Source organism: Heloderma suspectum, chromosome 6, assembly GCF_057233095.1.
Source record: "Heloderma suspectum isolate Gila_16-S chromosome 6, 16-S_ref, whole genome shotgun sequence".
NCBI lineage: Eukaryota > Metazoa > Chordata > Lepidosauria > Squamata > Helodermatidae > Heloderma > Heloderma suspectum.
The window spans coordinates 6,609,847-6,636,219 of NC_139463.1; the positions used below are offsets into that span (position 1 = coordinate 6,609,847).

Sequence of the window (26,373 nt, forward strand, 5' to 3'; positions counted from 1 at the left end):
TTTGTTGGCAAATCACCTTCTTTGCTTACAGAAGGTCCCAGCTCAGTCCCTGGCACCTCCGGGCAGGGCTGGGAAAGACCCCTCTGTGAAACCTTAGAGTGCTGCTGTTAATCTGTGTTGACAATACTGAGCTTTGTGCACCAATGATCTGACTCAGTGACTAGGTTGGCACAACACTCTGTGTGGGTTGTTGTTAAACCATGGGTTGTTTGTTGAACTGTGGGTTAGTGTATTGTCTGAACCCAGGACATTTTCTGTGGAGTGGCTGGTTAGCCATGCAGTGTGGCTTCTTTTTCTCAAACAAGCCACCTTGAGAACCCGTGGTTTGTTGTTGGGTTGTTCAGTTAACAAGCCGCCTTGCAGAAAATGTCTTGGGTTCAGACAACATGTTTTGTGAACAGCCCCACTATAACACATCTTCTTATGTTAACAAGAATTGCTCATTCTTCCTGTGGGCTACAGAACAGTGGTCCAGCCAAGCTCTCCTGGGTTCAGAATTGGTACTTACACATCATAAACTGGATAATGCTCTTTAGAAACCATGAACATGATGATGTCGTGAATTCTGAGGCACGTGGTTGGGTTAAAGATGCCAGTAAACGTAATTTTTAATGTAGCATTGGAAGGCTGCTGGAACGGTAACCTGTAAAATCTAGAGTCTTCTTTGCCAGATGTCCCTGTGAGAACATAAAACCTCAGTGAAGTAGCATCTGCACACAGGACAGCAGAGGCTGGTGGCTCCTATTTCAGTGGGGCAGTGCATCCGCTTAGTCAGAACTCCAAAGGGCTCCACCCCAAAGTTCCTCCCTCCCATAACATCATCCAACCTGCCCACTTAATTTTTTTTTTTTTTTTAAGGCGGACCCCCGTGCCTCCCTTTGCACAGAGAAAGAGACTCAGCCTGGTTTTCCAGGAACCAGCTCCTTCAAGCCCCGGATGAGTGGTATAGGGAAGTTGCCAGCTTATCTCCAATCTCTGATCAGAGATAACAAAGGGATTCCTCTTTGCAGCACTCACCCTCTGATGGAAGGTGAGCGATGCAAAGGGGAATCCCTTTGTTATCTCCAATTGGAGATAACCTGGGGATTCCTCTCTGCCCAGGGGGTGGGGCTTGGGGTGGGCAGGGGCCTACAGACAGTGCTCAACCCTCTACAGGCCAGACTGGGCCCCAGCATAAGACAGATGAGGACCGTGGGCCAGAAGTTTCCTTCCTTGTTCTATAACAATTGTTGTGCTTTCAGTCTATAGGCTGATGAGAGCAACAATGTACCAGCTAGCATAGCACAGAACAGATCTCCTGTGCTATGCTAGTTTGCAGTGATGGGCCCTGATGAATCTAATGATTGTCTGTCAGGTTCCATCACTGCAGGCTTTTAGGAAGACCTTGAATACTTATTTTCTCTGGCCTTCCCCTCTAACTGCTTATATTTTTAAATATGGACAGCGACATATATATCTATTAAATAAATAAAATACAATTATGTTTTATTGGACAGTTCTGTTTTGTAGCTGCAATTGCATCATAGACTTTAATATTGTCAAGGCCAGATATTTTATAGCCGGTGTCTGTTGTTTTTATGAATTTTTGCCATTTTATCACTATCAGTTTTTACTATATGGGATTTTATTGTTTTAAGGCACCTTGGGAGGGCTCCTGCCCTGAAATATAGCCTAGAAATATTTTAAATTAAATAATAATAAATAAATAATATATATGAATAGAAAATAGGGTAAAAATCACATTCATTTTAGCTTGCGGGCCTCGTTCCTTTTTCTGAAGGACTGTCTTTGCCCATATAAACCCTCCCATCAGTTAAGATCTTCAGAGGCTGTTTTCTGGGTGCCCCCACTTTGGAAGTCAGGCAGGTGGCTCCTGGAGAGAGGGCCTCCTTGGTGGTGGCACTCAAATTATGGAATTCCCTCATCAGATATATGTGCCTGGCACCTTCTTTGCCATCTTTTAGGCACCTTTAAAGGCATTTAATTCCATGCCTTTAATTGCTGGCTCTGTTCTTTTGTCTGCTGTTTTGATTTGCTGCTTTTTGTTCATGTTTTATTTAACTCGGAGGCTGACGGCCATCCAATGCAGAGCAGGATAAGCAGCAGAGGCGCTCTTCACCTCCGCGCTCCTCCCACTCAGCTAGACGGGCTTTTTTGCCTGTCTTGCTAAGGCATCAGGGAGATGGAGGGGAGGAGGCTGGGGAGGCTGGAGGATTCCTCCTAAGAGGCAGCCGGTGCCCTTTCCCTTCCCTCTGAGGTTGCCTTCCGCACTGCATTTCCGAAGCTGCCTTTGCAACCTCAGAGAGACAGCCTGCGTTGTTCTCTCCACTCCTGCTGCGAGGGAGAGGGGGCGGGGAGCTCAGACTCCTGTGTCTGAGGTCAGAGCACTGGCTCCAACCTCGGATCCAGGAATGTGATGCTGTCTAGGGGCCAATAGGGTTGCTCTCTTTATGTTTTACATTGAAAGCTGCATTGCAAGCTGCCATCTAGCAAAAAGCGGGATAGAAATGTCATACACATACATCTCCACACATGTACATATGTGTGTAGATACATCAAATACCTGAGGGGGCTGTGGTCCGCAGTACATTTTGGGAAGCTGATAAGATCCCAGCTGAGGTAAGGAAATAGTGTAGTAGCTCAGGTTCAGGACTGTATACTCCTAAGAATCCCCTTCCTGAAATGATATACCAAAACAATGGGTCATGCATAGCTCAACCTGCTTTTCTCTGCCTTACTTCAGGCAGATATTTGCCCTGGCACTATCTCTGAAGCATCAAGACCAACTGGGGAACAAGTCACTTTTGGTTTAGTACACTGTCTCAATAAATCAGTCATGAAGCCAAAGTAGTTACCTGTATGGTCCAAAAACAACAATGGTGTTCCTTCAGCCAATGACAGATTTATCTAAATCATGGCATTCAGTTAATCTTCCCTATTATGGCAGGAAACTCAGTCAGAGGGAACAATAAAAAGGTGATGAAAGGTATTTATACGTAGTCTTTGTATTTAAAGGGATATTAATGAGGTGGGGTTAGGAGGGGAAAGGTAGAAGAAAAAGATGGAACTTATTCCTTACCATTTGTTTTTACCATGTATACAGGACGGGATTCTTTGTTCTCCTCTGAGGTGCAATAATTTTGAGTATGGAGATCTAACACTTGCAGGGAAGCTGCTATTTCTTCCAATAAAATGTCAGCCTATAAAGAAATTAAAGGAAAAGTCCAGAGAACTCAAGTCTCACACATTGGCAGTGGTGCCACCAGAACACGACTTAGGGGCTGAAGTCCAGGGCTCCACTCAGTAGGACAAACAGGAGGAGCCCGCACACACAGCAGGGGTGGCTCGCCACATTTTGAATTGGGTCAGTGGAGGCTGGTGGCTCCGATGTCAGTGGGGCGGTGAACCTGCTCTGGGTTTCAGTCAGAACTCTGAAGGAGCTCTCCAAGGTGCTTTGCCGGTAATACACATTCTTATCTAAAGAGTCCCCCCCACCCCGCCAAGACTGTTAAGTCTACAGCCTTAAATGACCTAACTGTACCACTGCTTATTGGCTACATTTGGACTGATAAAAAAGAGGCTGGATATATGCGGGATGATTGGCAAAGGTATTGCAGATTCTACCAATTCGCTGTAACAGTATTAAGGGATCCCAGAAGGATGCTATAGTTCTCACAAAGAGTGGAGGAGACTGTAAGCCTGTGCCTGGCCTGTACCAGCTTAGTCTACAAGTAGAGTTGCTCACAGGATGAAATGCTCCTCCATGGCAAGACATTCCTATACACAAAAAAAGTGCATATTTGCCATGTTCTCTGGCCGCAATCCCCTCTCTGGCTCAGAGCAGGGCTCAGAGGAGGCGGAGGCTTCACCCACGAACCTGTCGCCTGCTACTCTGGAGCCCTGCTACTCAGGCCAAAGGATGTGGTTTTGCCTGACTCCTCAGACTCAGAGGACATCCTTCTGATGCATTCCTCACCACCTTCAGGCTGTAGGAGACAGTGGCTGCAGAATTGGACAATGGCCCTTTAAGAAGTCAACAGCTCCTCAGAGGGGAAGGAGTTGATACAGATCTAGACTGCCAGCCTTCAGAAGGCTTCAGAAGGCCTCTACATGTTGCTCAGACAACTTGCTCTTAGCGGATGGGTTTCAAACAGTAAGAACATAAGAAGAGCCCTGCTGGATCAGACCAAGGGTCCATCTAGTCCAGCATTCTGTTCACACAGTGGCCAGCCAGTTGCCCACAGCAAAGCCACAAGGAGGACATGAGTGCAACAGTACCCTGCCACCCATTTTCCCCAGCAACTGATGTACCTCTGATACTGGAGGTAGCATATAACCAAAAGAACTAGCAACCATTGATAGCCTTATCCTCCTTAAATTTGTTCTACCCCCTTTTAAAGCCATCCAAATTGGTGGCCATCACTACGTCTTGTGGTAGCGAATTCCATAGTTGAACTCTGTGCTGTGTGAAGAAGCCCTTCCTTTTATCTGTCCTGAACCTCCCACCCATCAGCTTCATGGGATGACCCCGGGTTCTAGTACTATGAGAGAGTGAGAAAAATGTCTCCCTATCCACATTCTCCACACCATGCATAGTTTTGTACACCTCTATCATGTCTCCCCTCACTCGCCTTTTCTCCAAGCTAAGCAATCCCAGCTGTTGTAGCCTCCTTCATAAGGGAGATGCTCCAGCCCTTTAATCATTTTAGTTGCCCTTTCCTGCACTTTTTCCAACTCTACAATATCTTTTTTTAGGTGTGGTGTCCAGAAGTGGACACAGTATTCCAAGTGTAGTTGCACCATAGATTTGTATAAGGGCAGTATGATCTCGGCAGTTTTATTCTCAATTCCTTTCCTAATTATGCCTACCTAACATGGAATTTGCCTTTTTCCCAGCAGCCACACATTTTCGCTGAGCTGTCCACCAGAACCCCAAGATCTCTTTCTTGGTAGGTCACTACTACCTCAGATCTCATCAGGTTATACTTGGAGCTGGGATTTTTTGCCCCAGCAATGATCTGTCCAAGATCCTGACAGGCCTGGCCTGGCCCTGCTTGTTGGGAACTTGCATTGTCTAATCTTACCTTACGCCCTTACTGGGCATGACTTTGCTGTGCAGTCCCACTGCTGCAACCTGGTCTTCTCTGGGAGCTGACAGCCAGCATGGCATAGTGGTTAGAGTGCTGGACTAGGACTCAGGAGACCTAGGTTCTAGTCTTCACCCAACCATGAAGCTCACTGGGTGAATTTGGGCTACTCCCTGACTCTCAGCCTAACTGACCTCACAGGGTTGCTGTGAGGATAAAATGGAGAGGAGAAGCATCATATACACTGCCTTGAGCTCCTTGGAAGAAAGGCAGGATATAAATGTAATAAATAAATAAATAAATATCAAGGAGGTGGCTCATCTATAATCCCTTCTCCCTGGTGTTAGTATACTATGTACTAAGGGTGTGTGTTGTGTGTGTGTGTGTGTGTGTTTTAACAGGGGGGAAGTTCAATCACATGAACTACCTACGTGCAGTATGAGCTGGTACAGTCCAAAGGCAGCTTCACCACCTTACTTGCCATTTGTGAGAATGATGCCAATATTCAACCTGATTTCATCTATGAGTGGATTTTCTTGCAGCACTGTAAAAGCCATTGCATTAGGGGCAGGCAAGGAAGGAATGTAGTCCAAGCTTATTGGTGAAGATTGTGGAAGTATCCCAGCTGAAGAAGTCAAACTATGTGCTAGGGGTCAGCCACTAATGTCCCCAGTGCCAAATCCAGCCACTGTTTGGTGCCATTGTCATTGGTGCCATTTTGGTGCCATTTGGTGCCCCATTGTCAAACCCAGATGAAAGGTGGGGATATGGTTGAGCAGCATCTGGGGCAGTGAGACTCAGCGAAAAGCTCCTTGGGAGGGTGGTGTCAGACTGTGTGGCCCATTAACCCATCGCTGCCTTGGCAAAGCAGCTTGTGGCAAAGCTAGTGGCTGGCCATTTGCCTTTTCTTCCTTTTTTTTTTTTTACCTGTCTTCCATTTCTGTAAGTCAAGGAAAGCCGGGCTTGTTCTTGGTCACAGACCAGTTGCAAAATCTTTCTTTGCCGTCTCCTGCACTGGGGGTTGCACACACTGTCCAGAGTGTCTGCTTGACAAAGGCAGAGGCCAAGAACTTTGTCGTAACCCTGATGGTCTTTGGGGAGAGCACACACCTAGCAGAGAAAGCGAGATGAAAAGAAATCAACACTTATCCAGCAACCACTTCTATAATGAAGGGGTACAGAAACTCAGCCCAGGGAGCCAAATCCAGCCTTCCAGAGTTCCCCACATGGCCACACCCCTTTCCACAGGCCATGCCCCCAGTTTTTGTGCAGGTTATCCCTATTCTAAAAGGTCGAAATGCCTCCCCATAAAACTTACTTACTGGCAGAAAGAGCATGAAGCTAAAATATCCTGGTATTCTTGGCTCCACCCTTTCTGCCTCTGGCCTTTGCCCTTCAGCCTCACCCACCACTGGAATGCAGCCCCTGAGAGTTTCTCCGTAACTGAATTCTGCCCTTGGGCTGAAAGAAGTTCAACACCCCTGCTATAAAGAAACTTCCCCAAGTTTTGTCATCTGGCTGCCCCTTATCTAGGACTGCTTCACACCAGGCATCTGCTACTTTGGTGGAAATTCTCAGAGCAGAGGATCACAAGAGCTAGACCGGTGGGAAGTTGCTTGGGCTTTGAATTCAGCTGGCCCACATTAGGGTGAGACATGGAAACATTGTTCTTCCCTGTTTGCAACTCTGATCCAGGAATCTCCTGTTTAGCTCGCTATCAAAGGAGCTAATTGGAGTTGAGAAACTTCGCTGAAACTGAGCAGCTAACTATGTCCATTTGAAAGCCTTGTGAGACCTTAGAGCTGAGCTGTCCAGCAGTTCAGATTTTGTAATGATGCAACTAACATGCCAACAAGCTGCAGCACTTGCAGAACTTACCATGGAGCTGAATTATGTCCCCCCACACACACACTTTTTTTTTGCAGGTAGCTCTTGAGAAACTTCCCTTAAGGGTAATTGAAGGTACACTTGTTTAGGGAACTTCAAATAAAGGGAAATGGACCAGAACTGAGCAAAGCTGGAAGATCAGTTACCAAAATGGGAGCATAAAATCAAATGTCATGCCCAGCCACAAGGTGGGAGTTAGCTGGCCTGGGCTGATACATCAATCTACAGCACCTTGTCTGCACAGTAGTGTGTCCATTCTTCCTTGGTTAAGCACTGTCCCTCTTGGTTCCGGACTGCAGCATCTCTGCAGATATCATAGACTTGCTTGACACACTCCCGCCTCCTGTCTTCCATAGAGCTTTTATACCCAGGAGCACACGGGCAATGAGCATCACTTGGCTGTAATGAAAAAAATGTATGTGTCTGTCATGCCCCCTGCCACCAGAAGAATCCCCTTCAGAGGACGACCTGGAGTCCCCCACCCCATGAGCCAAACATTGCAGAGCAGCAGCCTGTGTTGAGAAACCTTGAGGCAGATCAGGGGTATCCCAGGCCCTCGGGAGAGATGGCAGTCGACTCTTCCCCTCAGGGGAGAATGGCCCCTCTCAGAATTGGAGGTGGGCACCAAGCAGCCACCTAACCCTAGAAAGCACAGCGGTCTAAAGGTGCAGGCTCAGTCAGCTGCCAGACACAGGAATGCCCAGCTGAGGAATAAGGACTCCTCATGAGTAAAGGGATAATAAGTAAGACTCTCCTCATGAGTAGCCCATTCCTCAGGTGACACTGGTGGCATACAGCTGTGCTCTGAAGGCTCAGGATTAAAAGCCTTCAGTGTTACGCACAGAGTGCTGGAACAGTTTTGTGTATCAGCTTCCAGATTCCTGTCTTGTGCTTCTCCTGTGTTTGGACCTGTGTTATCTGGCTCTTCTCTGGATCCCCCTGTATTTGGACCTTGGATTGCCTTCAGACCTTGCCTTTGGTACTACTGACCCTTGCTAATTCCTAGCTGCCTTGTCTTTGCACTGCTGGAAACAGGGTTGTATTCCTCTAGGATTTTTTTTTTTTTAAAGGGGCAACCAAAATGAATACAAGGCAGTGGGAAGGTTACAATGATTGAGGCTTTCTAATTTAGAAAAAAAAGTGAGTATTGGTGGTGGTGGTGGGGACAAGTTTGAAGTTTATGAAATTAGGCATGGGGTGGAGCAAATGGCTAGAGAGAAATGTCTTCCCCTTTGTCATGGTATTAGAATTTGGGGACATACAATTGAACTATTTGTCAGGAGACCCCAGACAGACAAGAAGAACTACTTCACATCACACATCATTAATTTATGGAACTGGCTGCCATGAGATTTGGGAATGGCCACCAACTAAGATGACTTTAAAAGGAGATTAGACCATTTCATGGAGTATGACCCTGAATACCAATAGCTGGAGAGTGACAGGAGTGAGCTCAGAACCTCTGCTTCTAGCAGAACCAGAACATCTGGTTAGTCACAATGAGAAGCAGATTTTTGCATTATATGGCCAATGATCCAACAGGACTCTTCATAGAATCATAGAACCATAGAATAGCAGGGTTGGAAGGGGCCTACAAGGCGATCGAGTCCAAACCCCTGCTCAGTGCAGGAATCCAAGTCAGAGCATCCCTGACAGATGGCTGTGCAGCCTCATCTTAAATGCCTCCAGTGTGGGAGAGCCCACTACCTCCCTAGGGAATTGGTTCCATTGTCATCCTGCTGTAACAGTCAGGAAGTTTTTCCTGATGTCCAGCCGAAATCTGGCTTCCTGTCACGGGAGCCCTTTATTCTGTGTCCTGCATTCTGGGATGATCGAGAAGAGATCCTGGCCTTCCTCTCTGTGACAACCTTTCACATATTTGAAATGTGCTATCATATCTCCCCTCAGTCTTCTCTTCTCAAGGCTAAACATGCCCAGTTCGTTCAGTCTCTCTTCATAGCGCTTTGTTTCCAGTCCCCTGATCATCTTTGTTGCCCTCCTCTGAACCCTCTCCAGCTTGTCTGAATCCTTCTTAAAGTGTGGTGCCCAGAACTGGACACAGTACTCCGGATGAGGCCTAACCAGTGCTGAGTAGAGGGGAACTAGTACTTCCCGGGATTTGGAAGCTATGCTTTTATTAATGCAGCCCAAAAGAGCATTTGCCTGTTTTGCAGCCACATCACATTGTTGGCTCATCTTCAGCTTATGATCTACAACGATTCTAAGATCCTTCTTGCTTATAGTGTTGGTGAGCCACGTATCCCCCATCTTGTATCTGTGCATTTCATTTCTTTTTCCTAGGTGCAGAACTTGGCATTTATCCCTATTAAATTCCATTCTATTGTTTTCTGCCCAGCACTCCAGTCTATCCAGATCACTTTGAATTTTGTTTCTGTCTTCCAAGTATTAGCTATCCTGCCCAATTCTGTGTCATCTACAAATTTGATTAGCATTCTCTGCACCTCCTCCTCCAAGTCATTAATAAAAATGTTGAAGAGCACTGGGCCCAGGACTGAGCCCTGGGGTACCCTGCTCGTTACCTTTCCCCAGTTGGAGAAGACCCCATTGATAAGCACTCTTTGAGTCCGATTCTGTAGCCAACTGTGGATCCACTGGATTATTGTTTCATTTAGCCCACTTTGAGCTAGTTTGCTCATCAGGATATCACGGGGCACCTTGTCGAAAGCTTTGCTGAAGTTGAGGTATATGATGTCTACAGGCAGCATTCCCACAGTCCACAAGGGAGGTTACTTGATCAAAAAATGAGATAAGATTTGTCTGGCAGGATTTGTTCTTGACAAATCCATGATGGCTTTGAGTAATCAATGCATTGTTTTCAAGGTGCTTACAGATGGATTTCTTTATCATCTGCTCCAGAATGTTCCCAGGGACTGATGTCAGACTGACTGGTCTGTAGTTCCCAGGTTCCTCCTTTTTATCCTTTTTGAAGATAGGGACAACATTAGCCCTCCTCCAGTCATCTGGCACTTCACCCATCCTCCATGATTGCTCAGAGATAATAGATAGTGGTTTTGAGAGTTCTTCTGCTAGTTCCTTTATTATTCTAGGGTGCAGTTCATCTGGCTCTAGAGATTTGAACTCATTCAAAGTAATTAGGTGTTCCTTGACCATATGCCTATCGATCTCAAGCTGCAACCCTGCCCCTTCAGCCTGTACTTTGCCTTTGCCAGGGGGGTCATAGATCCTCTTTTGGGAGAAGACTGAGCCAAAGTAGGAATTGAGCACTTCTGCCTTTTTTTTGTCATCTGTTATTATGTCGCCAACTTTATTTAATAGTTGAACCACCATTTCTTTCCTCTGCCTTTTACTATGCACATTGCTGAAGAAAGCTTTTTTGTTGCTTTTAGCATCCCTCGCTAACCTCAGCTCGTTCTCAGCTTTAGCCTTCCTGACGCCATCCCTGCAATTCTGTGCTACCTGCCTGTACTCTTCCTTTGTTGCTTGGCCTTCCTTCCACTTCCTATATGTGTCCTTTTTTGTTTTCAGGTCATCTCTCAGCTTTTTGTGAAGCCACATTGGCTTCTTCTGTTGTCTTCCACTTTTTCTTCTTGTTGGAATTATTTGTAATTGTGCCTTGAGAATTTCCTTTTTTAAAAGCTCCCACCCATCTTGGACTCCTTTTCTCATTAGAGTCGCTTGCCATGGGATCTTACTGATCATTGTTCTGCGTTTATTAAAATCAGCTTTCCTAAAATCCGGGGTACGCGTTTGGCTACACTCGGCTTTTGCTTCCTTTAGAACCAAGAACTGAAGTATATCATGGTTGCTTTCCCCCAGAGGTCCTGTAACTGCTACTTTATCCACTAAATCATCCCTGTTAAAGCCACTAATAAGAACATCTTCTGATGTTCTTATTAGTGGCCTCCATCCAGTACTGCTTTTTCAAATCTTCCTTTGCTTAATGTCACAGCCTGAGCTTGTCTGAGTGATGTAATCGGCAGTATTGTCACAAAACCCAGGGGCCGATTTGCAGATACTTTCCTGTCGCTTGATGGCTGCGGCATGGAGCAATGGCTGGCGCGTCCAAATGGGATGTGACTCAGAAAGGCGGGAGCTCCGTACCTGAAACACTCGGCCTTCCCGAAGGCAGATGCAAGTTTGTTGGCCTTCCTTGGGCTGCACAGCCTCTGAGCCACATGGGAAGCAAGCTGCTTGGCCAGGCTGAGCATTGAAGAAGTCAACGGGGCAGGCCACACATTGGTGCGAAGGAGAACTTCCGACAGAGCGAAAGGTGCCTTCTGGGCACGGAACAGGGGGCAAATTGGCATCCGGGCAGAAAAAGCCTTGAACCGAAAAGCATGGACAGAAATCAGTTTGAATATAGGGATGTCAAGCATATGATTGTTAGTTGAAAATGAACAGGAGGGTGGAAATAAGTATTCACAAAATGTGTAATTTCACCAGATTTTGAAAGTGAAATTTCATTTTTAAACAAGTTTATATTTTATGCATAACATACACAAATATTGACTTAAAACACACTTATACCACATGCACTAATTATATATTCATCTTTAAATTTCATAGCATCCTAAGTATGTCTTCTGTGGGCTGGATCTGTAAACCTTACACCTGTCTGCTCTGATGCAATCCCCATTCACTTCAATGCCACTTACTCCCAGGTAAATGTGCATAGGATTGCAGCCTCGGTTAGTTGAATTTCGGTCCCATTGAAAGTAATGAGATGAGCTGCGCATGAGTTAACTAAAGCCCCATTGATTTCAAAGAGAACTAACGTAGTCTGGATTCAAACCCTGAGCCTCTAATTCCTAATGTACTGCTACTATGTTGTATTTCACAGTATTCCAACCATTTAAGATTGTCTTATACTTTTGTAGGTTTCTTTGTGGTAGAGTCAACTGAACCATTTTTAATTGTTCCCATATATTATATATACAAATAGTTCTCATTCTTCAAGTGGGATCTTTATGTTGCCAAAACAGCACCATCCACACAGAAGAGGGATGTATCAGCAGGCTAAAGTGAAGGTTTGGAGAAGTACAAACAATATTTAGAGAAAAATCTGGGGGGGGGGAATCCCCCCACCCCCAAACAGCTCAATGAGGACTGAGCATGCACTCACTCCACTCTGCAATAATTTGTTGCAGAACCCATTCTACTTGTTTCTTACTAATTCTGTTTAATCAGTTTTTGTTTACTTTTCCAAATTTTAGCAAATATGATTCCAGCTACCTCAAACATCAAAATGCAAGTGCTTTAGACTTGATTGTTTTGGCAGGCATCAAATATGAAATCTTGTAGGCTGTCAACTGTCAAATGCTGCCAGGTACTAAATGCCATTGCATGTCATCTGCCAAATATCATTGGACATCAAATACAGATATCATATAGCTAAATTTTCTTGGCAAACACTTCTACAATGATGGAACATCTGGAGAATTTTTGACATACAAATTCATAGAGGAAAATTTCTGGGAGCAATTTTAGTTTCAATTGTAAGTGAACACAGTTTAATCTGAAGGTGCGGTGTAATTCTTCTAGCTAAAATAATTCTATTTCATATGATAAAGTGTCACGGTCATTAGTTTTCATACAGAATAAGACCAATTCTTATTGGAGCAAAGTCATCATTCTAAGATTAAACAGATAAAAATGGGTACATTAGTCTGACATTATGTAAACAAAGATTACTGCTCACTGGATCTGCGTAATAGTATCTTGATTATCTTGTACAAAAATATATGTTCTTTATAGTCTTAAGACCATCAATGCTCAATGTAATTTATCTGCAGTTTTCTGTTAGAATATTGTGACTGTTAATGTACATGGTTAGTGAGAAGTCGCTGTTGTAAGAATACAGTGATATTATAGCCACTGTGAGGTTTTGGTTTCATTCTTAAATTAGGCATTTCAATCAATCAAAAATGTGTCTAAAGAAAAAGTTAGAAATGTAGCAAACAAAATTTAGCAAATGTAGCAAAATAAACAGGAAATCACTTTTTTTGCAGCTACTTTGTACCTGCTGGACAGGTCGATAGGTTTTGTTGTCTTCTTGTGCAGTTAAACCCATTTTCACAACCTTCGTCTTGTAGCTGCGAATTTCCAGTACGGCAATAAATGAAAACAGAGAAAATAAAGATAAGGCCAAACATCTTTCTCAAATTCAGAGTAGAAAAGCATTCAGTCCTTTAAACACGGACGGACACCCTGAAATCGAAAAGCTTCTGTTTTTAAATATTTCATGGCTAGGGAGTGGAAATTAAACCACATGGAACCGGATCCCTTTGTGTTCCTCTAAGGTTCAAATAACAAGTTGAGTTGGAGTAGAATATCAAGGGCAGTCTTGTAGATTTGGTGGATTAGTTCATGTCAAACCAATTTGTGGAATTCACACACACGCTCACACCAACCCCTCTAATGCTTCTTAGTAGAGCTGTGCACTGCTTCGTTCCAAAGCCTGAGCTCCGAGTCGAAGTGGGCCGCTTTGGGCTGCCGCTGAGGTGAGGTAGAGGGGGCATGAAGCAACCTGAAGTGAATTGGGTTGCTCCAAAGCACTTCAGTGCACTTTGGCATGATCAGGAAGCGCAGCCACCACGCTGCCCTCACCAAGCCTCCAGCTCCTTGCCTGGATCCTGTGGATGTGTGCCGGCAGCTGTCTTGTTGCTCCGGAGGGAGAGAGATATTTCTAAAATGGTGACACCCTGTATTTCCAGAACTACAGGAGGCCGCCGTTTTAAAAATGGCTCCCTGCATTCTGCAGCACAACAAGACAGCTGCTGGCGTGCGTCCAGAGGGCCTAGGAGCTGGTGGCAGCAGCAGAGGCTGCCCCAGCAGTGCCAGCTCCCCCAGCAGCAGCTCCCCTGGCGGCACCAGCAGCATCGGCGCCCCCAGCAGTGCCAGAAGTGGCTCCTTTGGCAGTGCCAGCAGCAGCAGCTACCTCGGTGGCGGCAGCTCCCCCCTGCAGCAGCTCCCCCGGCAATGCCGGCACCACCCCCACAGAACAAGGGCTTAGGTAAGTTGCTGGGGGCTGGGCGGTGTGTTGGGAAGCTGAATCCCGCTTCGGCTTCGTAGGCTGAAATGAGTCGAGGCCCCTCTGAATCAGCCTGAGCCGAATCAGGCACGCCTTGGAAGCCCAGAAATGGCCTCTGAGTTGGATTGGGGGGTCCATGCACAGCCCCACTTCTTAGGCTTCATTACCTGCTGAGGTTTGCATGTTCAGACTCCTAGACCTTTAAGTATTGCACATAAGGACGAATCTAACCAGGTGTGATTGTCCTCGGCCTGGCGACTCTATTTTTTAAAAAAGAAATTAAGCCCTGGTTGTGTGAGTAAGATTGCCAGTTTCCATATAAAGGCCTACACCTCCCTCCCCTAAAGGAAAACGATGCCAGGAGAAGCATCGCAGATTGAAATTCCACTGTACAAGCAGCTCCGATGGTCTGACTAGGAAGTGAATTGCGCGATTTGTCTGTTGCGTTCGGAAAGTGCAGTGTCCGCCCAGTAGGTGGCAGCACTCCTTCTTGCATGGTGCCTGCAAACACGAGAAGACACTTCAGACACTTCCCCAACCTGGTGCCCTCCAGATGTGTTTGAATACAACTCCCAGCAGCGACAGTACTTATTTCTAAACTGGAAGCTGTACATAAATTTAGCATCAGCTATTTTTATGCAAATCCATGTCCTCTCTTTGGATGATGTGTTTCCTCTTTTTTGAGAATGTGTAAGTGGATATCCTGTCACCTGCCCCTGATGCTGCCAAGCGATGTCCTCTGCTGGTACGTGTGCACAGCCCCATCTCTCTCATTTGCCACTTCACAAGCCGCCACATAACGATGCACAACCCCTTTCCCTGTGCCATGACACACACAGCCTGCACAGTGTTTCTGGATGCATAACAACATGGCAACTTAAGGCCTTTTGCACGATGTCTGCTCCTGCTCCTGATGAGAGCAAGCTGGATGCAGTGGGGTTTCCATTTCCATTGCTGCAGCCATTTTGAACAGCATCCTGACGCAGGCCTTTGGGTCGGGCCAGGGGGCTCAGCCCAAAGAGCCAGAGCCAGGACAAAGGCTGTTGGGTCAAGGGATTGTTTCCTGGAAATCCAGAGGTGGAAGCAGGGCAGAACTGGAAGGCACTTGAGACAGAATCTGGCATTTATTGGCTTTTAGGTTACCTGACAGATCAGTTCAGAGGGGTGAAATACTGTTTGGTTTGGTATGGCAACCCTGGCATGCAGGGCTAGGGGTGTACGGATTACTTACCCCGTTCCGCTGGGGCCATCCTGTGGGGCAGGGGAGGCGATCCCTCCCTCCCTCTTGGAATCCTCCCCGGCCAGCTTCGCTCTGTGAGGACCCCGCAGAGCCGCCGGCTGGGGCTGCCCGCAGCTGGACTTCTGTCCGCTGCTGGGCTGCGGCTGCAAATGGTGGCCACCGTAGCGGCTGCCATTTGTGTCCCTGCAGTAGCCGTGATAGGCTACATATATATATACGTAGCCTATCATATCACGGCAAAAGGCAGGAATGCAAATGGTGGCCGCTACACCATTTGCGTCCCTGCCTTTTGCTGTGATAGGCTATGTAAATATATATGTAGCCTATCACAGCTACTGCAGGGACACAAATGGCATCCCTGCGTTAGCCGTGATAGGCTACATAAATACTTACATAGCCTATCATGGCTAAAGTAGAATGGAAATGGCAGCCGCAGACCAGGGCAGCCATTCGCGGGGCAGCGGACGGCTGACAAAGGTAGGCTCTGTCCCGGGGGGATTCCACGGGGTGGCGGGGGGATTGCTCCATTCCGCCACAGACTCCGGGGGTGCATAGAGGGTGCATTCTTTAGAATCCGGCCTCACTGGCATCCGTGGCGGCATCTCCAGGTGGGGCTGGAGCCATTGCTGCCAGTTGCTGCTGACAATACAGGACTTGGGGTAGATGCTTACGCACTGCCAAAAATGAGGAGAAAAGAAGACACCAATCTGCGTTACATTTTTTTCCGCTAATTTGCATGTATAGATGCAAATGTAGAAATAACAATTCTGATTTAAGTAGAAATACAATGCATCTCACCATAGTGAGGGAAACGGATGAGGTGACCTGTTGCTGTTTGGCTCGTTCAGTGTGCTGTGTAGTGCTGAGTTATGGACAGCAACTTCAAGGCTCTTCCTTTTGCTCTTCCTTTTGATCGTTCCTTATTTTTAAACCAGATTTGGACTGGGCAGGTCTTCAAATAGAGGACTGTAGGGAAGTACAGATTGTGTCAAATCTGTTCCATCTGTGTTTCATGAATTGTCAGGCGCCTTCCATTCTGCCATCTGCCCATTGACGGAATTGGATTTTAAGAATTTCGGAATTTGCACTGATTCACACGTGCAGAAATCTGCAAATTCCCCCCAAATGCGCATTTTCACGCTTTAGCCTCCGGGGGAAATGCACATTTTTGGCTAGGTTTTTTTTATTTTGTGTGTTTTTCTGCACAAAATTTGGGAAAGGTAGAAAAGCAGTCTGCAAGTCCACGGAATCCACCCAGCAGGGGAAAAGCCACTCCACTGCCGAATCTGCGGATTGGATTTGTGAAAATCCAAATTCATTTGGTTCCATTGCAGATTTCTCCAACATCCCTAGAGGACTGTCCTCTGGCAGCTCTTCAAATAGAGGACTGTCCTCTGTAAAGTAGGAGACCTGGCCACCCTAGACAGGGCAAGTGGTCCAACTCAGTATAAGGCAGCTTCCTCTGTTGCTATGTCAGAGGAGCCAGGCTGGATAAGACCAAAGGCCTGCTGAGTCCAGCACTCTGTTACCACAGCAGGGCAACCTCCTCCCACTCGTGGTCCCCAGCAATGGGTACTGAGGGACAAAATGCCTCTGAGAACAGAGTTAATATGCAGCCATTCAAAGAGCTCCTGGCTCCTCTGCACTGCAGCTGCCAAATGCCTGGCCAAACAGGACCCTCGGCGGGCTTCTTAATCTCACCAGTCAGACCTTGAATCATCAGGTTTGTATTTACCGTGTCAGGCAGATGCCTGGTTTCTGGCCTGCCCAGTGAGCCACATCACTGCTCCTGAGTAATGGATTGGGGTGTGGTCTTCGTACAATACCGTCCCTCCCTCTAAGGCAGCCATCTCCCACTTGGTGCCCTCTGGATGTGTTGAACTGTAATTCCCATAATCACTCAGCTGAGGGATTAGTGGCATAGTGGCAAATTCTGACGCTCAGGCGCTCATCACAACAGTCCCCACAGCCACACCCCCAAGGACAGTCCAAACTGGCAGGCAGCCATCTTGGTCCATATCAACAGACCAGTCCTAGCAGTTTTCATCTCCACCAGGAGCAGGTTGCTTGCAAAGCTAATGGGTCTTAATTGTTCATTCAAGACCAAGCCATCCCAGAATACTTTGCATTACAATAGGGAACGATATATTGTTGTTGGACAAATCCATTCCCCCCCCCCCCCGCACGCAGCACTCTGAGAACTGCAGCTAAACTCAGAGGACACAAGGAATTCTGAGTGCAGTAGCAGTGTCTGGGCCCTGGTTCCACTAAACCACTGTGCAGGATTATGGGAGCTGTAGTCCCACACATCTGGAGGGCACAAGGTTGGGAAAGGCTCTTTTAAGGGGTTCATGACTTAGGATTATGGTAACATTCATTTCAGATTAACTAATCCTGAGTGTAAAGGGGGCGGGGAGGGTTCCTAAGAAAAATCTTGCACATTTTAGAGCTTAGAAGGATATCTAGATCTACTTCTGCACCTATGGAAACCAAGCCAAGGAAGAACCCAACCCAAACTGGAAGAACCCAGTTTGATCAGCCCCCAAAGTCCCTCTAGTCCAGGGGTGGGCAGAAAGTAGATCTCCAGATTTTTGGACTTCAACTCCCAGAAGCCCCTGCCAGCATGGCCAATCATTAGGAATGTTGGGAGTTGAAGTCCAGAACATCTGGAGATCTACTTTCTGCCCACTCCTGACTAATCCAGCATCCTGTTTCCACCAGCAGCCAAACAGACACCCCCCTCTAGGAATCCCACAAACTGGTATACTGCTTCTGAACTTGGAAGTTCCACATAAGTATCATAGCTAAGAGCCACTGATAGATGTATATTCTTAATGTGTTTATCTAAGCCTCTGTTAAAGCCATCTAAGCTAGTACGGTCATCACCACATCTTGTGAGAGCAAATTCCATACAGGAATTATGTGTGGTGTGGTGAAGTACTTTTGTCTATTCTGATGTGCAGTTACTGCCTCTTTCTAATTACAATCTTCTGTAATTGTATTTCTTTCAGGTGTTTGTTGTGCACACTAACAGCTCTTGACAACTGGCGCTGGACCAGAAATATAAGATTTTATTGTTGTAAAATCAATTTCACAGGTTAGTTACTGCTGGCTGTTGCTAACAAACAGTCTCTTTTCCTAAGAACTATCACACCCACCGTAAATCAATCATTGTTTCAGAAGCTGTTGACCGAGGTCAAGGCTGTATTACTCTGTGCAGAACATGTTTTCCCCCTAAGAACTGGTCATTTTCAGAAACTTTGCTTTAAAAAAAAAAAGTTTCTGGTCCTTGTGGTCACAAAAAGGAGCTTGGAAATGTGTGGGAAATTGCATCTGAAGACTCAAGGCACATCTATAGGGCAGCTGCCCATATTCCAAATTAGGGCACAATCCTATGTATGTTCAGACAGAAAAAAAGTCCTACAGCTCCCAGCATTCCTCAGCCAGCACAGGACTTTTTTCCTGTCTAAACATGCATAGGATTGCACTCTTAGCTGGTGTAGCATTGAACACAATGTGCATCAGAGATTTGGGGGGTGTGTGTGTGTGTGTGTGAATAAAATAGTCCCTCTCCAGGCATTTCCACACTTAAGGTAGGCTTGTTTTCCTGACCCAGACTTTGTGTCTTCAACAGAGTCAGAAATATCTGCATGAGAGGCAGAGATTTGACTGGTGAACTTTTCCCCATTGCTATCACTATGTCAGAAAGAGAAAAAAAAAAACTTCTCTTATTATATCCCTGCCTATTTATGGATAGGTCCTGTTATTATGCCTTTCCCAGCATGGATGGAGATACAGTGAGAGGGAAAACTATGCTTGCTGAATTTCCATCTATTGTGCAGCTGTTGAAAGTCCAGGAACCCTGCCCAGGGGAGGGGGCACAGAGTTAAAGGGGGGATGAATTCAACATAAGCACACACCTGCCTTTCAGCTGCTTGCTTTTTTGAACTTTGCATAATTGCTTTTCTAAGGAAATCTTGTCCTTGTCCTGGCAATACATATAGCAGCTCATTAAAAAAAAACTCCGATGGAAAGTTGACAATTGCCACTAAAATTCCAATTATGCTGTTGTACCTTTTTCCAGGGAAATTGTTCTCAGCTGGTTTTAAACAATGGGTTTAAATGTGTTTCCATGAAGTAAGGAGTTTAAATCCACCTTGGAGTTGGTGGGCGGTTTGCTTTTCATGGCTGAAGCCAAAGGAGAGCTACGCCATCCTGGGAATCGCAGCAATAAACAACATAAGATGTAGAATAATAGAATCATATTGTTGAAAGAGGCCATTTAGGCCATCAAGTCCAACCCCCTGCTCAGTGCCGGAATCTGGTGTCAAGCATCCCTGACAGATGGCTGCCCAGTCTTTGCTTGAAGACCTCCAGCAACGGGGAGCCGACCACCACCTTCGGCAGTTGGTTCCATGGTCTGACTGCTGTGATCATTAGGACATCTTTCCTGATGTTCAACCAAAATCTGCCTAAAAGGCCATTATTTTGTGTCCTACAGTCTTGATGGCAGAGAAAAGGTTGCGGCCCTCTTCTGTACTTGAAAAGTGCTATCATATCCCCCCTCAGTCTTCTCTTCTCAAAGCTAAACATACCCAGTGCCTTCAATCGTTCTCTTGTAGGACTTAGTTTCCAGTCCCCTGATCAGCGTTGCTGCTTTTCTCTAAACTTGTTGCAATTTCCCTGAGTCCTTCATAACAGTGTGGTGTCCCAAACTGGACACAGAATTTGAGGTGAGCTCTGACCAAGGCAGAGTAGAGTGGAACTATCACTGATCTTGAAACTGTACTTCTACTGATGCAACCCAACATTGCATTTGCCTTTTTTGCAGCCACATCACACTGCTGACTCATGTTCAGCTTGTAATCGACTACAACTCCAAGATCCTTTTCACACTTACTATTGCCAAGCCAGGTATCCTCCATCTTATATGTGTGCATTTGATTTCTTTTTCCTGAATAAAGAACTTTGCAATTGTCTCTGTTTAATTTCATTCTTTTATTCTCTGCCCAGTTTTCTAACCTATCAAGGTCATTTTGAATTTTGTTTCTGTCTTCTAAGGTATCTTCTGTCTGTCTTAGCTGTCTTCTAGCTATCCCACCCAATTTTGTGTCATCTGCAGATCTGATAAGCATTCCCTCCAGCTCTTCCTCCAAACCATTAATAAAAATGTTGAAGAGTAGAGTGCCTCAATACCTCCCTCCAGTTTGATGAGGAACCTTTGAAGAGCACTCTTTGAGTATGGTTCTCCAGCCAGCTTTGGATCCATCCAGACCACACTTCACTAGCTTGCTAATCAGAAGAGCACGTGCCCTTCTTCCCCTGATGTCTATCATATTTAATAGAGTGAGTAATTTGTTGCTTCTCTGGTTTATGTGCTTTGGATGCAATCCAAACAGCTACTTTAGGCTTAGCCAAAGCCCAGTGGATTCGGACTTCTTGGCCTTTGCACTGCAGACGGCCACCCACCAACCCCAGCCACAAACCGTGGTGCAAAGCAGCTTTAAACTCTCCTCTGTTTTAAAAGCAGATTGCCAGGTGACATAAATTGGGGATTCTGCAGGTTGAGAAACACAAATTCAAAGCCTCCTCTTTCTCTGCCTCTCCCCCTGTGGTGGACAGAGCTGATTTCTTGGGATCCTGGCCCATTGGAAAATACTGTTGAGATCAAACATACTGCCCATGCCATGGAGGAAAACCAGTTAGGCTTTATTTTCTCTACCTCAAGCCCTGCAGTCTTCAGTGTCTACAACAGGGATGCAGAACCTCTGGTCCAGTGGAGGCTGGTGGCTCCGATGTCAGCGGGGCATAAATCCGCTCCGCTCAGCGCCTTGGATAGCTCCTTTAGAGTTCTCAGTGGTTCTGACTGAAACCCAGAGCAGATTTATGCCCCACTGACATTGGAGCCACCAGCCTCCACTGCTCTGGTCCGCAGGCCTATTTTGGCCTGCAGAGGTCATGCATCCAGCCTGTAGAACCTCCTTAGCTTCCTCCAGAGGATGGAGCTTGACTTCTAGCCCTGTCCTCTGGATGAATCTCCTCTGGTTCCTCTGATATCATCGGACCCATGAAAGACCCAGCTGGGGTAATTTAGCCCCCCACCTCCAAATGGTTCTGCATCCCTCCTCTACACAGTTCAAGTCCTGCAGCAAGTCTAATGAAGACCCTAGTCTTCTCATATTTGCCTCTGTAACCTTTACCCATTTTGCCAACGGGAAATCGGAATGCACAAGAAAGGAGCGTTCATTGAACTGTAATGCAACTCTTGTAATGATGAGATAAAATGGCTGCTGTTTTATTCCTTGCTTGTTGCCCCGCAGAACTCCTTCCCTCCATGCAACAACCTGTAGAACATTTTGGTTCCTGGTTGCTGTCGCTATTATGATAAGGTCGCTCAGCTGCGCTGGCTGGGCTGCCTGGTCAGCTTGGAGAGGGGGCATTGCACTGACCCTGGGTAACTCTATGTATCCTATTTGCACCCGCCTTTCCTTCAGAATCAGATGAATTGGGTTGAAAGAGCCCAAGGCCATCCAGTGGGCTTCATGGGTGAGTGGGGATTTGTACTCAGAACGTCCTGATCCACGTCTACCACTTTATCTGTTATAAAGTGCGGATTCCTTTGTGCTGCTCCACCCTTGTGTAAATGTCACCCAGGGCCAGTGTCAGGGGGCGGCATAACTGGGCTGCCAAGGCCAACACGCCTGCAGGGGAACCATGGCCACTTCCTGCTCCTCCCCCAATGGCTGCTGCCTGCTGACCTGCCCACTCTGGACCTGGAAGTGATGACAGTGGTATGGAAATGAAGCAGCATCCTCTCCACTTCCCTTGTTCTCTTGCTCTGGATGGCTGTGTGAACTGGGTCCAGAAGGAGAGGGCAAGCAAGTGTGCAGCTGTGCCTTGGAGAGGAGGAGGGGGACGACCATAGAGATGGGGACTTACTGACAGCACGTGGCACAAGGGACCCCCAAAACCTGGAGCTGGGATGGATGACATCCCCCTCTTGGGAGTCTAGGCTGGGCAAAGTGGATGGACGAAGGGACTGAAGGTGGCAAGAAATGTCTGTTACAAAATGAAACGAAAAGGTGACTGCAAACTGTAATCAGCAGACAAATCCATGAAAGCTTTAGCGGATTATGCAGCAAGGGCCTCCAGGTTGTGAGTGAAGAGGCACGTCTGGTTTCAGAGGCTATTTTGGCCCTGCCTTTATTCTTCTGTTGACGGGCGGTGGTTTACATTAACTCAGAAAGGCAGCTCTGTTGGGGTGCCAGGTTATTTAAATGTAGCCTGTTAATTAATCGGTTGAAAGGCCAATTTAATCAACTGCTGACAAGTCTTTGATGTGTTGACAGCACTAACAAAGATATTTCAGAGGCATGTCATGGCTGGGGGATGCCAGCCTGTGATTCTAAAAATGTCTGGTCGTTCCGTGAAGCCAGGGGACTGATTCGAGGGTGTGACAAGAGGCAAGCTTAGGCTAGTCCAAGGCAGTGGAGCTGGTGGCTCTGATGTCAGTGGGGTGGTGAATCCGCTCCGGGTTTCAGTCAGAACCAGTGGAACTCTGAAGAAGCTATCCAGCACCTTGGATATCTCCTTTAGAGTTCTGATGGTTCTGATTGAAACCCAGAGCAGATTCGCTGCCCCACTGACATCGGAGCCACCCGCCTCCACTGGTCCAAGGGGTGGAGTCTTCTGGGGTTTGGCTGGTCTGGGCATGGAGTCTGGAGGGGTTTGGCAGGCTGGGGACAGGGCTTGCTTTCATTCACTTATCTATTTATTTCTAACGTTGTTTATGAGCTGCCTTTCCACACACGCACCGCCCCGGCGACTTACAGTTTAAGAACTTTAAAACGCTGTCATAAATAGATTTAAAATAAGGAAATCCATCTTTCAAAAGCAGGGAGTGGAATTAAATTATTCAAAAGCCATGTGGAACAGAAAAGATGTTTTAAACAGCCTTCCTTCTTAAAACTAAACAAAGATGGAGCCAGCCTAACGTCCCTAGGAAGGGAATTCCACAATTAGGGTGCCACCACAGAAAAAGCCCTGTCTTGTGCTCCCACCAACCTTGCCTTTCTTGGTGGCGGGACATAAAGCAGGGTCTCTGAGGCAGATCTTAAATGAAGGGCAGGTACTGCAGTGCCAGTAGAAACACTTTTTAACACATACACACACCCATGCTTAAAAATAACGGTCAAAACCACCATCAACATATCTGATATGGAAACACAGGCAATGATACTAAATGGACAGGTAAAATGCCCAGTGACGGCTCCAGGTTTCTGCGAGCCCTTGGGCCTGACGCTTTCAGTTGTCCCCTCCCTCAGTGAGTGTACCTTCTGCCATTGTCACCAGCTGCTATTGCGCCTCCCCTCTTTCTCATGATTGCTGTGACTTGCTTCCTGGTCAGGCAAAGAGCCACTGAGCAAGCAGGCCGTGGCATCTCCTGCTCCTCCTCCTCACCCCTGTGGTTGTCTGGGCCAGAGCGAGAGGTAGCTGAGCAAGCAGGCTGCAGTGGTGAAGAGGGGGAGCAACTCCAGGGGTCTCGTGTCAGTGGGCCCTGCTGGGGTGTGGGCCCTTGGCAGGTGCCCGATCATGCCTGCCTTTGACGCTGGCCCTGATTAAATACCCAATAGTTAGCAATGCTAGTGAGGCCTAGTCAGAGGCTCTTAATTCCAACCTGGGGATGTTTTGTAACCGACTGCAGTGTATATACCACCTATTCCCCTTGTGATCCGCCCAGGGCTGTTGTTACAATACAAAGAGCTTGTCGTGCCGCCGACTTCGCAGGCTTTCTGTGACAAAGGATATTTTGGTGTTCCGTGCCTGCAAGAGACAAAGAAGCCTCCTCCTTGGCGTTCGTGAACGCTGCGTGCCTCTAGAATGGGAAAGCCTGCTCACGAGCGTGCGTGACATTAAGTGGCGTGTGCTGCCAGTTCTGCCTCACGTGGTCTCCAGCTATGTGGGTGGTGATGAGGCTCAGGATGCAACATGCCTTAATCCACATTCCTAAGAATTTCTGGGTTTCAGAGAAATCGTTTATCTGATATTACCTCAGAGAAATGAGTGCTTGTACAGGTGAGTCATCCTAATGCAAAGGTTATAATGTTAGCCTACAACTCAAATGCACAGACACCTGGAGGGCATTGAAGCAGCAAGTCTCCCTTTTTAAGCATTCCTAAGGGCTTAGTGACGTGACCTTTGGGTGTGTGGAAAGAGGCTGCACGAAAGGACTAGAGAAGCCTGCAACAAGAGTAGGCGCTATGGTGGTGAGACTGTCGGACTGGAATTGGGGAGACCCGGGTTGAAGTCCCAACTTGGCCATGAAGCTCACTGGGTACTTTTGGGCCAGTCACTGACTCACAGCCTAGTCTACCTCACAGGGGTGGTTTCAGGATAAACTGGAGAGGAGGTGGACTATGTATGCCGCCTTGGGCTCCTTGAAGGAAAAGGCAAGGTATAAATATAACAAAATAAGATCAATAACTAAAGTAAACACATGGCCCCACTTGGCTTCTGCTGCTCACACAGCTGATGTAGGTGCACATCTGGGTGCTGTTGAACTGGCTGGGTATGTCTCCTGACATGCGGGGCATGTACACTCATTGCCAGGGGCAGCAGCTCTTTTTTTTTAGTCTACACGACTTTTGCATTCACATTAATCTACGTTCAGATACCTGAACATAGAGAGTTGCCTTCGACAGAGTCAAACCACTGGTCTGTCCAGCCACGGATGGCCTTCTCCAGTGTTCCCCAACATGGTGCCCTGAGATGCTTTAGACTACAATTCCCAGCATTCCCCACCACTGGCCATGCTGGCTGGGGCTGATGGGAGTTGAAGTCCCAAACATTTAATGGCCATCAAGTTGGGGAAAGCTAGCCTACTGTGATTTGCAGTGGCTCCCCAAAGTTTTTCCCAGCCCAGTCACCCTGAGATTTTTTAACAGGAGACAAAAAGTAAGAAACTGAACCTGGGACCTTTCTGTATGCCAATCAGTGGAGTCTGGTGGCTCTGATGTCAGTGGGGTGGTGAATCCACTCCGGGTTTCAGACAGAACCCTAAAGGAGCTAGCACCTTGGCTCTGGTTCTGACTGCAACCTGGAGCAGATTCAGTGCCCCATTGATGTTGGAGCCACCAGCCTCCACTGGGCTGACCATCAGTTCTAGTATTATAGTTGATCAAAATAATAGTTTCTCCCCACTCAGCATCGCCCTCTATTGCTTCTCCCCTACGCCAATTGCTGGGGAACATGGGCAGGAAGCCGCTCCTGCACTCATGTCCTGCTTGTGGGCTTCCCATGGGCAGCTGGTTGGCCACCATGTGAACAGAATTTTGGACTAGATGGACCCTTGGTCTGATCCAGCGGGGCTCTTCTTAGGTCCTCTACCATAACTTTAGATCCAGCTAGTCTCTGATGATGGCAAAGACCATGTTTAGTTGTAAAAGGCATTAACTAATGCTGTGTTGCAAATTATCCCCCTTTTTTACCATTGTCATTCAATTTGAAAGAAAAGAAATAGCTTTCAAAAAGAAATTCAGCAGTGAAGAAGATTTCAGAGAAATTCTTATGGGTTGGGCTTGCAATGCTTGTGCTTACCTTACTAAAGAGATGGCTGAGCAGCACATCTTTCACTCTACAACCATCTGTCCAGCAGCCTGTAGCCTCCTTGGCTTCTCACATGTCAGTTAATGCCTAGGGGAAGACATCATGGGAGAATTCCTCCCCTAGCCTAGGGCTTTTCCAGATCAGGAAGTGCAGGCAGCCTGGCAGGCTGCAGAGCAATGGAGTGATGTGTGATAGAAAGAAAACACACACACAGCACCCTTGGCCACTTCGCAGTGATTAGGTAAGCTTAAAACCACCACAAAAATAAATGAAAGCAACCCTGAGAATGCAGCAGTAAAATGGAAGCCTTGTTCATGGCGGAAGAAACTTTCAGAATATTGGAGGACAAATTTTGTCACAGCATTAGATCCACCTCTTCTCTGGAGCTGGATGCAACACTGCCCCCCTCACACCCGCATTGTGTGGAATGCAAAATATTGGCCACTCTGCCAACACAGCTGATGCTGTTGCCACTTGCAAGGGCAGCACAGAAAAACCACAAACCGTCACAAGAAAAGAAGGAAACTGTGCTCCAACCCCTG

General features: G+C 46.8%; 1 protein-coding gene across 1 annotated transcript in view; it reads right to left on the reverse strand.

Annotated features, from left to right (window-relative positions):
* LOC146340422 (uncharacterized) overlaps positions 1 to 24,819 on the reverse strand; it is an 86,320-nt gene extending 61,501 nt beyond the window's left edge. The window contains exons 1-14 of the mRNA XM_084807229.1: positions 24,751 to 24,819; positions 24,125 to 24,242; positions 21,993 to 22,081; positions 15,811 to 15,900; positions 13,827 to 14,028; positions 13,563 to 13,710; positions 12,976 to 13,048; positions 11,058 to 11,233; positions 7,206 to 7,332; positions 6,015 to 6,197; positions 3,080 to 3,200; positions 2,159 to 2,334; positions 1,018 to 1,093; positions 509 to 677 (exon numbers count right to left, since the gene is read on the reverse strand). Of these exons, the coding sequence (XP_084663355.1) occupies positions 509 to 677; positions 1,018 to 1,093; positions 2,159 to 2,334; positions 3,080 to 3,200; positions 6,015 to 6,197; positions 7,206 to 7,332; positions 11,058 to 11,233; positions 12,976 to 13,048; positions 13,563 to 13,710; positions 13,827 to 14,028; positions 15,811 to 15,900; positions 21,993 to 22,081; positions 24,125 to 24,242; positions 24,751 to 24,819 (1,817 nt within the window). The remainder of the gene's footprint in view (positions 1 to 508; positions 678 to 1,017; positions 1,094 to 2,158; positions 2,335 to 3,079; positions 3,201 to 6,014; positions 6,198 to 7,205; positions 7,333 to 11,057; positions 11,234 to 12,975; positions 13,049 to 13,562; positions 13,711 to 13,826; positions 14,029 to 15,810; positions 15,901 to 21,992; positions 22,082 to 24,124; positions 24,243 to 24,750) is intronic.
* Positions 24,820 to 26,373: the final 1,554 nt, after the last annotated feature.